This window comes from Neocloeon triangulifer, unplaced genomic scaffold (genome assembly GCF_031216515.1).
Source record: "Neocloeon triangulifer isolate White Clay Creek 2 clone unplaced genomic scaffold, ASM3121651v1 ptg000020l, whole genome shotgun sequence".
Lineage (NCBI taxonomy): Eukaryota > Metazoa > Arthropoda > Insecta > Ephemeroptera > Baetidae > Neocloeon > Neocloeon triangulifer.
The window spans coordinates 1,757,212-1,772,256 of record NW_026775561.1 but is presented as its reverse complement, the minus strand read 5'-3'; the positions used below and the strand labels follow the sequence as shown (position 1 = coordinate 1,772,256).

At 38.9% G+C, this 15,045-nt stretch overlaps 2 protein-coding genes and 1 long non-coding RNA gene across 8 annotated transcripts; 1 reads left to right on the top strand and 2 right to left on the bottom strand.

Moving 5' to 3' along the window:
- The first annotated feature begins 66 nt into the window (after nucleotides 1-66).
- On the top strand, nucleotides 67-7,202 carry LOC132203846 (delta-1-pyrroline-5-carboxylate synthase). 5 transcript variants are annotated; one of them, XM_059631989.1, is made up of 15 exons: nucleotides 67-343; nucleotides 3,653-3,862; nucleotides 3,922-4,065; nucleotides 4,285-4,551; nucleotides 4,636-4,857; nucleotides 4,923-5,085; nucleotides 5,169-5,378; nucleotides 5,435-5,523; nucleotides 5,776-5,838; nucleotides 5,917-6,054; nucleotides 6,115-6,310; nucleotides 6,363-6,487; nucleotides 6,545-6,731; nucleotides 6,787-6,882; nucleotides 6,942-7,202. In XM_059631989.1, the coding sequence occupies exons 1-15, from the start codon at nucleotides 224-226 to the stop codon at nucleotides 7,103-7,105; spliced, it is 2,394 nt and encodes a 797-aa protein (XP_059487972.1). In that variant the 5' UTR covers nucleotides 67-223; the 3' UTR covers nucleotides 7,106-7,202. The 5 variants fall into 5 exon arrangements, with proteins under 5 accessions (XP_059487972.1, XP_059487970.1, XP_059487967.1 ...); XM_059631987.1 differs by having other exon boundaries at nucleotides 68-343; nucleotides 4,282-4,551; nucleotides 6,942-7,201; XM_059631984.1 differs by having other exon boundaries at nucleotides 68-343; nucleotides 3,922-4,092; nucleotides 4,282-4,551; nucleotides 6,942-7,201.
- On the bottom strand, nucleotides 487-2,478 carry LOC132203937 (uncharacterized). Of its 2 annotated transcripts, none has more exons than XR_009442479.1 (3): nucleotides 2,365-2,478; nucleotides 1,886-2,277; nucleotides 487-1,829 (listed from the first exon to the last, which is right to left on the bottom strand). It is a non-coding gene; the product is annotated as an uncharacterized LOC132203937 (long non-coding RNA). The 2 variants fall into 2 exon arrangements; XR_009442478.1 differs by having other exon boundaries at nucleotides 1,886-2,274.
- Nucleotides 7,188-14,888, bottom strand: LOC132203845 (proteasome adapter and scaffold protein ECM29). The gene is made up of 25 exons (XM_059631983.1): nucleotides 14,659-14,888; nucleotides 14,019-14,149; nucleotides 13,842-13,958; nucleotides 13,662-13,780; nucleotides 13,467-13,601; nucleotides 13,013-13,415; nucleotides 12,689-12,958; nucleotides 12,287-12,633; nucleotides 12,109-12,217; nucleotides 11,953-12,045; nucleotides 11,694-11,889; nucleotides 11,409-11,633; nucleotides 11,221-11,349; nucleotides 10,516-11,118; nucleotides 10,279-10,462; nucleotides 10,106-10,223; nucleotides 9,650-10,054; nucleotides 9,486-9,595; nucleotides 9,203-9,437; nucleotides 8,838-9,153; nucleotides 8,340-8,781; nucleotides 8,081-8,282; nucleotides 7,690-8,026; nucleotides 7,565-7,636; nucleotides 7,188-7,510 (listed from the first exon to the last, which is right to left on the bottom strand). The coding sequence occupies exons 1-25, from the start codon at nucleotides 14,678-14,680 to the stop codon at nucleotides 7,377-7,379; spliced, it is 5,454 nt and encodes a 1,817-aa protein (XP_059487966.1). The 5' UTR covers nucleotides 14,681-14,888; the 3' UTR covers nucleotides 7,188-7,376.
- Nucleotides 14,889-15,045: the final 157 nt, after the last annotated feature.

Sequence of the window (15,045 nt, the reverse complement as noted above, 5' to 3'; positions counted from 1 at the left end):
GGCGCGTGTGTGTCTTCAATGGTCGGACTACTTTGCTCGTTGGTAGGACACGTACCAGTGGTGAGCAGGATCGCAGGGCAAGGGTCCGATCCACACTTCCATCTATCACGTGGCCTCGTCGTGCCGCTTTAAATGATCCAAATGACACTGGTCGCGATGGCAGTTCAATTTGACAACAGTCCAGAGTGGTTGCTTCAGCCGCTGCGACCAACACTTCAGAGCCATGCTTCCTTACTGCAGGTTGCCTGTGGCTGCCCTTCGGCGGGACCTGCTGAAGCAGCAATTCCTCCTCAACACCGGCAGGACAGCCGCCGCACTGCGGTACAGGAACATCTCCAGCTGGGTGAGAAAAATTTAAATTATACTATTTTTTTAGTTAAAATGTTTACTTTTTCTCTTCAATAATTCAAAATTTTGATATCTTGTATGCATTACGAAAATTATAAAATTAATTTCTTTAACTACCTGTTGCTGCGTTTATATAAATTGAATGCTTTATTAAAAAAAAACATTTTTTTTTAGTCAGTTTTCATTTTTAAATTTTTTCAGAATCAACACATTAGCTAAATGATTAAAATATTTCATTCCAAATAAATAATTTGCTTCCGTCAGTTCTCATGTTTTATGCTACCAAATTTTAACCGGCCAGGAACAAGTAGGCACTGGTTTTAACAGGTTTTATCCACCAATAATTCACATTAATTTGAAAATCTAACATTGCGACAGAAGTCTTTAACCCTGGATTTTTTAAACAATAAAAAAACTTGTTTTACTGAATATTTTGCAAATCCACGCGTTCCTCAAAAACAACATTTTCTGGTATAATAAAATGTCATGATCAAAATATTACTTAGCTCATAAATATTTCTCAGCACCTATTAGCGACTCACTCGCGCACGCGTCCGCATGTTCACAGCCTATAAAAAAGAAGCCCATTTCTATAAAAGGCTCTTATGTCTTGCAATGAATTTGTTTGTGCTTTTTTAATTAGTGCATACATGTCATGTTGTGTCAATTAGAGGATTTTAGTAAACAAATAACAAAAAATCTCGCGTTAAGCCGAAGGGAAAAATAAAAAAAGTCAGGTGATTTTTTGAGTAAACATCTTGGTACATCACGCGAGACGTGCTTTGGTATAGCGTGATATTTTCATTGCTTCGTTTTTGTCAGGTCATTGAGCTTAAATTTTTTAAGATTCAACGGCAAACGTCAATTTGTGGAAAATTAATATAAATTTTAAAATAAATTCAATAGTAAAGCTATTAAATTAAAAAATTTGAGATCGTATTGCCAATTATTGGTGAAATTTAAGTCATTTATTTATCTAGCAAAATATTAAAAAGTAGGAGTACAAAGAGTTTGAACTTCTCAAATCTTCAAACAAAATTTGTTCGTGCGGTTCAACGTCGTGAATGGCAATAAATGTTTTTGCCGCGCACAAACTTGGCTCCAACCTCTCGTTAAGAAACTCGTTCCACTGAATCATTTTGGCGTTTAATCTCCAATGGGCTCCAATTCCCGTGATCAAAACGTCTTCCATCGAAAGCCATTGCTCTTTCAGCATAATTTTATGCAAATCGCGTATCATTTCTCCGCATAGGAGATAAGCTGGCCCAATCAGGAAAAACATCCGCGCCGAATTGCTCCACCGGCACGTAGTATTTGTGGGAAATTGAACGAATTGGTTGCACGTTTCTTTCTTTGCGACCTGCAACAAACGGTCCTGTTTTAAGGTCTACACGCTCCAGTCTATCCAAAAGCAGTGGGATATTGATATAAACGTCTTCATCGCACTTCAACAAAAATTTTGGATTGCAGTTTTTTTACACCTAAAATCATAAGTAGTAACTTTTAATGATATTTATTTTTTAATTTAAATTTTTACCCAATCAAGCATTGCCACACTTTTAATCGTCAAATTTTTGTAAGAGTCGACGAAATTAGCGATAATTAGGTCTTCCTCCTTGATGTCTAGTTTGTGGTTGTCCAAGCTTTTGCCTCCAATCAAAAAAATAACTCGCACCTGGGGGTGTATTTTGTGCGTCAGTGAGGCCCACGAAGCCCTGATTGCCTGTCTTTTTATTTTGCTTTGAGGTGCAGAAAAAACTACAATTAACAGCTCAATATTGGAGGCGCAAGGTCGAGCAAGCGGGGGTAAAAACCCTCCGTCGTAAAGACTTTCAATTAGGGCACTGCTTGGTGTGTGCTGGCTAATGTTGAAAGGAGGTAATCGATTAGGCCATTTAGCACCATCTTCAACTTGGTCTGTCAGTCCTGCTGAGAATAGAAATCACGTGCAAGTGTTGAGCGACTGGCAAGTCGACATATTTTTCAGCTCCCTTGCACAAAAAAATATTATCTTACCTGACCTTTGGCGTCTAGAAAAAACATTTTGCAAACAAAACATCGAAAGTGCGCAGCATAAAATTAAAAAAATAAGCGGACGCCTACGTCGCTGAGTAAATTGCATGTTAATAGCAGGTTAATAGATGATAATACTGTAAAAATTTGTATCAAGCATTCGTTTTTTTTTTTAAGTGTTTAAAGGGGTATATCTTATCTTTTGAGTAGCCGCAAAACAGAAGTATCTGGATGGTAACCGCAGCGCACAGTCGCACACTATAATTTGATTGGTAATCAAATTAAATTGATAAATATTTAATTTTTTCTATCGTCTATTGTGATATTGGTTTTTAATTGCACCATCCTCTTGCTTTTATTATTGGAAATTAACAAAAATTGATGTTTATTAGCCGATCATGAATGTATAATACTTTAGGCAGGATACATCGCTAGAGATTTTATGTTTGATGCGGTGATTCATGCAGAGATTGTAGTCATTGATTTGCACTACAAATCCTCAATTATTTACTACAGCTATCGATTTGTGTACTATGCTGTGTTCATCAGCGTGTACACTTTCTCCTATAGCTTTAAAAATCGTTCCTCAAAGGCCAACAAATAATATTTCTTGCTAAGATCAGGGAGAAATTTTAATTTAATTTACCATTTGCCACAGATGTTATTTTTATTGCTCACTCTTTTCTCATCGGAAATATTTTTTTGTTACTCTGAGAGAAATGAGATAATTTTAAACGGCACTTGAAGGTAGAAGATACTTTATTATTATAAAACACTTAATTTAAAATAAAATGTAAAAAATTTAGCCATTGTTTGTAACAAGAACAAATGTGGTTCTTGCAAGTGCAGCCTCCATTAATGTTGAACATAAACAAAAATAAAGAAATTAAATTATTAATATGACAACATGATTTTCTTAGATCTCAAAATCTTGCACTTATTTACTTTTAGGATTTAAGGAAAGTGCTCTAAATTTTCCTCTTTTTTTAACATAATTGTAATTTAGTCTCTCCTTTATTCTCAATTCCTAAACTCCTGCGAAAATTTATAAAAAAATTTGATGAAGAATTCCGAATTAATTTTGTAATATTATAATCATATTACTGGAAGATTAAAATGAGTGCATAAACTTGCCAAATACAAATAATAAACTTTTGAAACACAATTTTACACCCACGTTGTGCCAATTTTTTGCAATTTATGTATTTCAGTATTTTGATTTCATTAATTTAATGTTATAAATATTCTATTTATAGCTAACTTTTGCTTTTCTTCATTCACTTTGTTCTAGAGTGATTCTGAAACTCACACTCCGAGTCATCATGAAATTCGAAGATCTTTGGCCCATGCCGTTGAGCGCAGGAGACGAGGCACTGGTTTTGCCGACCGGAGTCAATTGAAGCAAGCAAGGAGAATCGTCGTGAAACTCGGTAGTGCTGTCATAACCAGAGAAGACGAGTGCGGCCTCGCGCTTGGCAGACTTGCCTCTATTGTAGAACAGGCCAGTCAAAAAAAAAAAAATTAGTATAAAAAAAACACGAAAAAATTATTGTAATGCAGGTCGCAGAGTGTCAAATAGAAGGTCGCGAATGCCTAATGGTGACCAGTGGTGCTGTTGCTTTTGGAAAGCAAAAACTCACCCAAGAGCTGCTCATGTCCCTCAGCATGAGAGAGACTTTATCGCCCAAGGACCACACCAGAGACGTGAGCAAATACTTTCGACACGTGGGGGTAAAATTCTGAAATCAAATTGGTTGGTGGTGGTGCGACAGAAAGTTACATCAAAATTAAAACAAAATTGAATAAAAACAAAATTTAATTGCTGACAATCTGTTAAGTCAAGTATTAGTATAAATATTATAATTTCCTATTAGTTTCGAAAAGAAAATTGTAAGACCTTTTTTATCTGTTTTCTGCAAGGAGGCCGACACATTGGTGGAACCACGTGCTGCAGCTGCTGTTGGTCAGTCCGGACTCATGTCACTGTACGATGCAATGTTTGCTCAGTATGGTGTCAAATTGGCCCAAATTTTGGTTACGACCTCTGATTTCCGCAACGAAGAAACGCGCCGAAACTTATTCAGCACACTTTCCGAGCTCATCAGTCTTAATATAGTGCCGATTATAAATACTAATGATGCAGTAACGCCTCCGCCAAAAGACGACGAGGATCCTCACGCTAGCAAACGTGTGAGGATGCCGCTGTAGATTTTATTATTAACTTTTTTTCTCGGTGATTCAGAAAAAAACTCATTGGCTTTTTAATTCAACCAGCAGGTGATTCGTATAAAAGACAATGACAGCTTAGCTGCAAGACTGGCTGCAGAAGTGCAGGCCGACTTGTTGATTCTGATGTCAGACGTCGACGGCATTTACACGTGCCCTCCAAGTCAAGAAGGGGCAAGACTCATCAGGACTTACACTCCTGACATGTCCGGCCACATCGAGTTTGGGGGCATAAAATCTAAAGTCGGAACTGGAGGAATGGACTCAAAGGTGTTTGTTCTTACTGTTGATTTATTTTCACCAACTGAGATAATAATATTTACTATTGTTCAAAGGTCGAAGCTGCAACTTGGGCTCTTGATCACGGAGTCTCGGTTGTGATTTGCAACGGAATGGAGGACAATGCAATCAAAACTATTTTAGATGGCAGAAAAATTGGCACATTCTTCACAGAGGAAAAGAGCCACCATCTTCCAGTCGAACATCTTGCTGAGAATGGTAAGAGTTTTAAATAATATTTTTTTTTTTTTTAAATCTGCAATAAAATTCAAAATTATAAAAAGCATAAACAAATTTTGCAGCCAGAATTGGTGGTCGTCAGTTGTTAGCTTTGACACCCGACGAGCGTGCTGGAGTAATCAAAACATTAGCTGATCTCCTTATCTCAAAGCAGAAAGTTGTTCTGGAAGCAAACTCGGCAGACATTTCCGAAGCCCACAGAAGAGGCACCGCCAAACCTTTGGTTGACAGACTTTCGCTGACACCATCAAAACTAAAAAATCTCAGCACAGGTAAAAAGCATATAAATATTGAAATTAAAAATTATATACATTTTTTTTATTTATAGGTTTGTATCAAATTGCTGATGCGAGCCATACCAATGTCGGAAGAATCCTTAAAAAAACTAAAATTGCTGATAATCTGGAGTTGAGACAGGTAATTTTAAACACAATTTTACTGTTTAGATTTAGAAGAATTTTTTAATTTTTACAAGCCGTTTTCCGTACACGTTAAAAATAATTGACACGAGGCACCATATTCCGCTAAATTTTGTATGCACCTGCTATTTCTTGCATATACATACTACCCGCTCAGCCGTAGTGTCGAGCAGGTTGCATACATATTTATTTTGCAGGCGCTCAATTCCTTAAAACTGTATGTATAATATGTATTCCTACTTGTTAACAGATTTCCGTTCCAATTGGTGTGTTGCTGGTCATATTTGAATCTCGACCAGACTGTCTTCCTCAAGTAAGTGGACAATATTTTATTATATATATAGTACAGGGAGATAATATTAAAAAAAAATATATTTTAAATTCTCATTAGGTGGCCGCACTTGCAATGAGCTCGGCAAATGGACTACTGCTGAAAGGTGGAAAAGAAGCGTCCCACTCCAACAAGGCTTTGATGAATTTGGTCAGCGAAGCTCTCGACTCCGTGGGCGCTTCTAAAGCTGTCAGCTTGGTAAACTTTTCTAAGAAAATTAGCTCTTCACATATCTAAATAAACAGTTTAATTTTGGAGATTTCAACACGCGACGAGATTAGTGAGCTGCTTGCAATGGAGAAACACATCGATCTGATTATTCCTAGGGGTTCCAATGAACTGGTCAGATCTATTCAAGAGCAGAGCCAAAATATTCCAGTTCTTGGACACGCTGAAGGTGTTTGCCATGTTTATGTGGACAAGCATGCAGACCTTGCGAAAGCTTTGAAAATTGGTATTTTTATTTTCCATCCCAGAAGACTTAAATTGATAAATTGTGTATTTAGTACGTGACTCTAAGTGTGACTACCCTGCTGCGTGCAATGCAATGGAAACTTTGCTTCTCCACGAAGATCTGGTTAAAAATAGTTCATTCTTCTTAGACATTTGCAATATGCTCCGCCGAGAGGGCGTAAGATTTTTTATTTTAATTTGCCAAGCACATCTTTATTATTATTTCTTTGGCTAGGTGACGGTGCATGCAGGCCCGACTCTATCGAAAATGTTAACTTTTGGGCCATCACCAGCAAAGTCCATGAAGATAGAGTATGGTTCTTTAGAGTGTTCCATTGAATGTGTCACAGACGCCGAGGCAGCTGTGGAACATATACTGCAGTATGGCAGTGGGCACACGGACGTAATTGTGACCGAGGATGGTAAAACAACAAATTATTTATGTTTTTTAATCATAGAATAATTGTGTTTAAATAGAGACAACGGCTAAGACTTTTATGAACAAAGTTGACAGTGCGTGCGTTTTCCACAATGCCAGCTCGCGTTTTGCTGATGGCTACAGATTTGGTCTTGGTAAAAAGAGATTTATAATATTATGTTCGATTCTTACAAATTATTTATCACCCTTATAGGAGCCGAGGTTGGCATCAGCACGGCAAGAATCCATGCACGTGGCCCAGTGGGTGTTGAGGGACTAATGACGACCAAATGGGAATTAGTGGGCAATGGACATGTCGTGTCAGATTTTGTTGAAGGAGGGCCATGCCAGTATATTCACCAAAATATTCCCGTTTGAATTTATATAACGTACTGATCCATTCATTGTAAACATTAACTTAAGCTACTAATTTTAAAATTAAATTAATTGAAATACAATATTTCCGTATTTTTCATTGGGGGCTTTATTGTTATCAAAGTGCTAATCAATTAAATATATTTAAAACTGCAGAACTAAAATTCGAAGCAAGGCCAATAAAATTAATACTTGCAAATGAGTACTTTTGAGGAAAATATAATCTTAATAATGGATTAACTATTGAAATGAGAAAGAGAAAAGTGAATCACATTTACAACCCTTTGAAGAGCTCTCTTATATCTGCTACCCGTGACTTAATCTCAGGTTGGCTGTCTCGACTGGCCTCGTCCAAATTCTTCTTTAAGTTCCTTTCCAGGTTGTAAATCTGGTCTTTCCGATCATCATCTTAAATAAAAACAGATTAAAGAAACCATTCTATTTCGAATAGACTCTACGTACCTTTAAGTCTCTTTGCCAAAAGGAACAAAACTCCTAGAGCTTCTTTTCTCAATTTCGGATGTTTTGAAACACCTATGAAGAAAATTGAACTTTGTGTTTATGAGATATTTTTTGTGTGTGCTTACTTAAGGCGCAAGATAGAGCTTTAGTCAGCTGTCCTAAAATAGTCTCCAATTCGTCAGGCACTTCCTCGTCCATTGGCACGGGCGGCAAATGTAAACGTTCGACATACTGCTTCAGCGCTGCGATGATAGAAACTTGCAGTGACCGAGGGCTTGGCGGAAGTTGCTCCACACATTCTTGCAAAACCTGCAAGCGGTACTTTGCTTGTGTTTCAAGTGTTGGGGGCCAAGCCTTTCCGAGACATTCATAGCAGGACTCTTTTAAACGGATACGTAGTTCTCCACTCTTGTTACCTGGCTCCTCTTCTTCACTCTCGGAGCTGTCTTTCTCAGTCAGTCCCTTATTTGTTAAAATAATTTAAGGAAAATGAGAGGCATTTAATTTAAATGCTACCTTTTTTAAGATTGGAGTGACCATTGTGTACACTTCTTCAAAGTAATCCACTTCCAAGGCCTGCAAAGTATCACCTAGAGCTACTAGTGCATGGCATCTATACTGGGGAGCCTCTTTATGCGCCTCCCTGCACATAGCCTTTAGAATTACGCCGCCTTGATTGTCTGCTGCGCCTTGACTCAACTCTTCTTTCAAAGCAGTGCTGATAGAAAATTCTATGTGAAATAATCATTTATCTATTAATTTGATCAAATTCTACCTGCAACTCTTTGTAAAACTAGCAGTGGCAGTTAGAATAGCTTCTTTGCCTGCAAAAGTTCTTCCTGATAGGGCTGTAAGTAGCATGTCACCTAGCTCCCTTCTAGTGGCAGCCGGCAAATCGTCTTTTAATTTGGCCGCTACCAAACATATTGCTTCGGCAGCTTGTGCTTTTAAACCCCAGCTGCGTGATTCAATGGCCTCTTTCAGCATCAGAGTGACGGCAGGCAAATGGGCCTTGAGGCCTGCTTCAGTCCAGGTGACCGACTCTGTCCAAACCTCGGTCCACACTTCTCGAAGATTATTATCAGGACTAGAGGCAGTGTGCATTCCTAGGAAAGCTAGTGGAATAATTTGACTGCGGATGTGATCCTTCAGGGCATCAGAGTAGTTTTGGCCCAAAGTTAGCAGTACAAGGGCAATAGCACCGCTAGTTGCTTCGTCTAAAAATTAAGGATAAAATTGACATTAAAAATTAAATTATTTCACAAAAGGGTACCTTGTTTGTCAAAGTACAATTTCTGCAACTTGGCAAGGACTTTTTGAGCTATGCCTTGCTCAGAGATGTGCAGCAAGTGTCCTAATGTCTGGGCGTAAGTTGTCCGAACGGCTGCATTACGGTCCTCTAAGCCTTTTACCATAGCCCAAATTAGCTTGCCCACATGAGGACCTAATTCTGCACCAAGTTGGCGTAAAACCAAGTCCACAAAATGTGCAACGCCAACCCGTGTGCCCAGAGGCACTTGAGTTCCACAAAGGTCTACTAAGTCGGGCACACAACCAGCAAAAATAGTAACATCCACATAGTGCAAAAGCTAAAATTTTAACTTAGTTATGTTATGAAATCAATTACAAAATATTTACCCGGGTGATCGTCTGCATTGCTGGATGACCTCTCACGGCATGTGCCCTAGCATGATCCAGAATTTCTTGAGCCCGCTGAGCACTGGTATTACCACCAGAAAGTTGTAGGCTGAGGGTGTTCAGAGAAGCTGGGTCTGCTTCTCCAACAGCTTGCAAAAGAGCCACCAAGATAACTCGCAAATGTTGAACAAGCAGTTCACCGGCAGTTTTGACCAAATCGCTTACTGTTGACAAACTAGAAAACAATTGAGCTACTGTTTTATATTCAAAAAAATTTACACACCTCACGGCTCTAACTTCCGAGATGTTACTGTGCAGGCCTTTTAGAATCGAGCCTAGCGCTTCTATTATCAAATTTTTAGCTGGCCCCTGATCACAAATCTTAACGATAGACTGAAAATGAATGGAATTATTTTTTACACCTCCCTATTTGGCGTATAAACCTACCTTAGACAAAGTAAGAGCAGCGTGACTTGCTGCTTGCCGAGTGCCTTCATGCACATCATCCATTACCAGTATCAAAGTATCCCACAAACGAGACACTTGCTTTTCAAAAGGAAGCAAATTTCTGCTGCGCAAAAGGTCGGAAACGGCATTGCAGCATGATAGGCGCACTCTCCACTGTCCAAATGTTAAGTGAGTCAGCAAGTCTTCCATGATCTCACACTCAAAGCGGTCGACAGTTTCCTTTTGCTCTTTCACCAAAGCTTGCCAGATAGACGCCATTGATGCCTGGATTCGTGGATTTGGATCAAAGCGGTAACGATAGAGTCTCGGAACCAGCTTTGGCAAGTACGGCTCTAACTGCTCCCCAGCTTTTGCCATGATACTTGAAAATCCAAAGGCAGCTCCCTGAAAATATGCATTAATCTTTTAAATGTAAAAATTACAAGGCTAACTCACAAGCTTTGAATTCCAAGCATTATTATGGTTGGCCAGATGCATGAATTTATAAATCAAATCTGGCTGGTTAAGCTCTGATGCCAACGAACACAGCTCCTTGTAAGTTGACAAATTGCCACTATTTAAGATTTATTATTAGTTATCATCTCCAACTATACAGATTGGGACTATACCCTGTTGGGGTTTGTCCTAACTGTCCTTCGGCAAATAGTTTGGTATCACCAGTGACCTTCTGCACAGCTTTTTTCCCAGAGGAGAGCTGATCAAGTAAGTTCTGCACAAGCTCTTTTTGCTCTTCGTCGCTGCTTGCCTCGTAAACAAACCCGAGACCTTTTGACGCAAGATCCTGAACCAAATCTGCAATTAACAATGATGAGCATAAACAAATTAAAATGATAATCTATATTTACCGTTGTTGTCTGAAAGTAAGTCCATAAATGCTCCTTGGATTATGGCTCTCCTGCATGCTACTGGTTTCAAACTATGGCAATTTTTAACAATGGCCAACAACCAAATGCATGAAGCCTGTCTTGACGCTGGGTGTAAATCTGGTACCATTTTGTCCAATAATTGTTCCAAGAGCCATTCCACATGAGTAAGATCCGTCTCGGGAGACACACTGAAATCTTCCTCAGAGACAGTCCACAAATCCCTTGAGTTGGGTCCACCAGGACCAAGTGCACATGTGACAAGGGTGTCACTCACCATCAGATGGGCATCAACTTCCCGGCTCTCTTTTGCTGTATCGAGTAAATTTTGAATAATTACTCGTCTGTGTGGAAAGTCTTCTCCAACGCAAAGAAGACCAACAGCTTGGGCAGCCTCTTCTTTCACTTTGATGGGCAACTTTACATTTCTTATGATGCCTAACAGTTTGTTAGCTACGTCAAGTTTGCTCGGATCTTCATTACTACCATCTGCCAAAAGAGGCAAGCTGGTGCGACGACAGATTTCGCCAATTGCATAGCAAGCAGAGGCCACGATCATTTGCTGATTATCGTCAATCAATCCAACTGGAAAATATACCGATTATAGGGACATAGAAAAAGGGGACAAAAATAATTTTTAGTAAAAAATATTATACTAGTTTGTAACTCAAGTCAAATATTAATTACCTATTGAAATAATGGCTTTTCTAAAACTTGGCCACAGGGTTAACTGTTTCTTCTGTTGGCAGAGGAAAAGCCTTCTTTCTAATCCATAACTCAGCGTCAGCAAGGCTCCGTGTTTTGTTTCAAAGTTCTGTTGTGGACAATTCAAAATAATTATGCTCATTTTAGTAGATAAAACTAGCAAATTTCCTTGTCTGCAAGTGATTTAGTTAGGTCAGCCAAGGTCTTGTCGAATTTTGATTCCTCCTCAGTGTACGCCAACAGCATTCCAAAAAGTTGTGATCCCATCTCTCTTAGGCCTCGCTTAGTAGAAACAGATAGTCCATTCACCATTTTAAAGTTGTCTTTGAGAGCAGGAGCAAGCTGCACTGGTGCACAGCCTAAGAGCTCTACCATGAAACACAATGGGTTGACAACTGGAAAGAAATTGCAGAAAAAAATCAGTAAGAAATTATCTTGACATAAATGAGTCTGACCAGGTGAAACTGAAAGCAAATGTTGCAGAAATTTGAAGTAGTCTCTCAGGGGTGAAGCAGTATTTTCTGATGACAAAAGTTGACGAATGTAATTGCCCAGGATTGGAGTAGCAGCCAATGGTTGAGGCCGGGCAGTGTGGGCTGCTATCGAAGCTTTTGCCTCAGAAGCCAAACACAGCCTTGTGAAAGTGAGAATCTATAATCATAACGTTTGATTAAAAATTATCTGTATATTAGAGCAAACTAAGAATTACAGTACCTGGGTAAACACGTCAGGGGTGAATGGCAGTGCAGCTGCACCTATCGCAGAAGATGAGATGTCGTCAGCTTTGCCTTCAATTTTGAGTTTAATCTAAGACATTGTTTAAAATTCTTAGTAAATTTTACATTCAATTTTGTAAATAATTAGATTAACCTGAGCAACCATGTCTGCAAACAGAGGCATGTCTGGTCTACCCTCGTCTGACTCGCCTTTATCAAAACCATACAACGCCTTTTGAGCCTCATTTGCTACTTCGTCTTTCCTGTTTTAGTTTTTTTTTTTTTTTTATAAATTTTTACAGATTTTTTTATAATATCTTTCAATAGCTTACAAGTCTGTGGTTGCTAAGAGGAGCAGTAGACGGGAAGCTGCGTCAGTTGACGGAAAAGCTGTCACTATGTACCGTACAGTGACAAACCGGACCATAGCTTCAGGCGACTCAACAGACTTTGCCAGCATTGCAGCCAACATGGTCTGCTTAGCTGGTTCCAAATTTTCAAATGCCGTTGCGAAACTAAGCAAAGCCTCCCTTACAGCCTCTTTGACTTCCACGTCCTCGTGAGCAAGAGCCTCAAAAAAAGTCTGAACCAGAGCCAGGTCCTTATTAACTAAAGAAGGCATTTTCTGTCCTAATCGTCCAACTGTGCAATAAGCCTGAATCTTCAGTTTGCTGTCTTGCTACAATTTAAATGAGTTTTATTACAAAATAAACTAGCTAAAATTAAAAGCGTACCTCTTCTGCAATCAGTTTCAGCATACCAGATAACAAAACACCAGCTACAGGGTTGAGTCTTGGAGTGGCAGCCCAATGGATAATTATTGTTGTAAATTGCAGCGCCATACACTTAAGCCGGGGATTGGTGTTTTGGCCGTAAAGGCAATCGAAGACAACTTGGATGCAAGCCGGAAATTGAAGCGCTGGTCCCCTTGATCGGCACAGCAATGGCAGCAGTTTCAGTCGAATCCTGGTATTTGCAGGACACCTCTTCAATTCTTGCTTTATCTATTGAGTCACCCAATAATGAACAAACTTAATTTTACTAAACAATTTAAATACCTGTTTTGCTGCCATGTTGCCAAGGAAGACAAGAAATAGGGGCTGGGTGAGAGTGGGACTATTCCAATCAAGAGCCCGAGCTATTTTCTTGAGCTCGGAATCGGCAGCTTCAGCCACTGCAAATCTAGTGTCGGCAGCAGCAACGATCAGATGACACAATTTTTCAGAATCAGGAATGTCAGAGCCAGACAGGAATTTTATTATTCCGAGCTTAATTTGCTCCAGCTGCTCAGCCTTAAGCTCTCCTTCACCACAGACTCGGCGGAAACCATACTCGGACATGCCAGCTGGCACTGTGCAAACAGGGCCTTGATTTGCTGGTGGTGGCTGCCCACTCGACGCTGGCGACTGAGCAACTTGCTGCTGTGGACGACTGCCCGATGGCGATTTAGTAGGCCGCGCACTGACAATATTTGTTTTTCAGTAAATTTATTATCTTCTTAAACAAGCATACCCATAGGGAAGCAGCAACATATCAAGAATGAAATCCAACAGCAATTTAGCCAAATTTGGTTTTTCACTCAGTCGAAAATAGTTTGATCCCTCAAACTTGACCTCTCCTATCACAGGCATCAAGAGCAGCAAAAGACTATTTGTAAGAAATAAATAATTTTGGAATTGTCAGTGTGCATTAGCAGATAATCAGTACCTATCCTGGTGACACTGAGGTTTTCCGTCCAATGCATTCAGCAAACACGGAGCAAGCTCTGCCTGTTTTGCTAACGGCATTCGAGGATATCCCAGTTTGATGTAAATAATTGTGAAATTCTAAAGGCAAAAAATTAAATAATAATAATGAAATTGCAATCAAATATATAAAATCTTTTACAGTGACAAAGGTGCTGGCTGCTGGATCTTGGTACTGAAGAAGCAACGCCTCGACTGGCAGTTGCACCAAAGGTCTGCTTTTTATCCTTTTGTTTACATGTACGAGAAGCTCCATCACCTTGATTTATTGAAAATAATTTTTCTAAGAATAATTTTAAATGAAAAAAAATATATATACCTTTTTGCGAACTCCCTCCTGCTGACTGGATAGTTTAAGCAGGACGGGAGGTAAAAATTTTGAAACAACATTTTGAAGCTGGTCGTCAGTTTCAGCCGAACCAATTCTCAGCAACACCCTTTCAAGTAGAGCTGTAATTTAAATTAACATGATAAATATTTCTGGTTATTTTATAGTAACTATGAAACTGAGTTTTATGGATGCAATAATCTTTGTACGAAAACAATTTTTTTAACCTAAGTTAGAAAGCTTTCTAAAAATTATCAATGTCATAAAAATAGTGAAGAAAACCTTAGCGTATGCAAATATTATCATCTATTTCTTATGATTAGGTTTTTTTTCTTCAAATTTCCACAGTACACATACGTTTTTTAAAAATTAAATCGCAGTATAAAAAAGGAAAAATAAGCAGGCCGGTAATTATTCAAAATTGCCTTGTCATCTGCCACAAATCAAAGAGGGTTTTTCAAAATTCAGAAGCATTATTATGGAAGGAGTTTACTGTCAAACTTACTGGCTTTACAGCGATATTACAAAAATAAAGGTTATCGTGCTCCTAAAAACTCTTAACATTAAAATATAATTTACATAGGCTAATTAATTGAAAAAGGGCTGCAAGAATTTATCATCATATACTAACACAGCTCATCGGTTGCTGCCATTTTTCAGGCACACTGGAGTCCAAAAAGGACTCAAAGTACACTTTACAGTTCAATCAACCATGTAGAGATTACAATAGTCGTGGACTTGAACTATACGGAAGATGTTACAAACTGCAGAGTCGAAAATTCGGGCCGAAATTCGGTGTTCCAACCTCACGTGTGTCTGTAAAGTTGAGGTCGGTCTGTCGGTCGGCCGTCGGTCTTCATGCGATGTTGACGATTATCGACACCAGCGCCATTGGTTCAGCGAATGAACACAATAATTAAGCGCTCTTTCTATCAGGAATAAAAAGTGGCTGCAAAATTTATCAAAAATCATAGAAATTTATATATGACACTTTAATGCTGTTTTGCAATATTTTCTA

What these genes read in the sequence shown, in the direction of transcription:
- LOC132203846 (XM_059631984.1), top strand. Translation starts at nt 224, where the DNA reads ATGCTTCCTTACTGCAGGTTGCCTGTGGCTGCCCTTCGGCGGGACCTG. An exon ending in AATACTTTCGACACGTGGGG is followed by an intron (nt 4,093 to 4,281) that starts GTAAAATTCTGA and finishes GTTTTCTGCAAG; the next exon opens with GAGGCCGACACATTGGTGGA. An exon ending in CGAACATCTTGCTGAGAATG is followed by an intron (nt 5,086 to 5,168) that starts GTAAGAGTTTTA and finishes CAAATTTTGCAG; the next exon opens with CCAGAATTGGTGGTCGTCAG.
- LOC132203845 (XM_059631983.1), bottom strand. Translation starts at nt 14,680, where the DNA reads ATGGCAGCAACCGATGAGCTGT. An exon ending in ATGTTGCTGCTTCCCTATGG is followed by an intron (nt 13,416 to 13,466) that starts GTATGCTTGTTT and finishes AAATATTGTCAG; the next exon opens with TGCGCGGCCTACTAAATCGC. An exon ending in ATTGTACTTTGACAAACAAG is followed by an intron (nt 8,782 to 8,837) that starts GTACCCTTTTGT and finishes CTTAATTTTTAG; the next exon opens with ACGAAGCAACTAGCGGTGCT.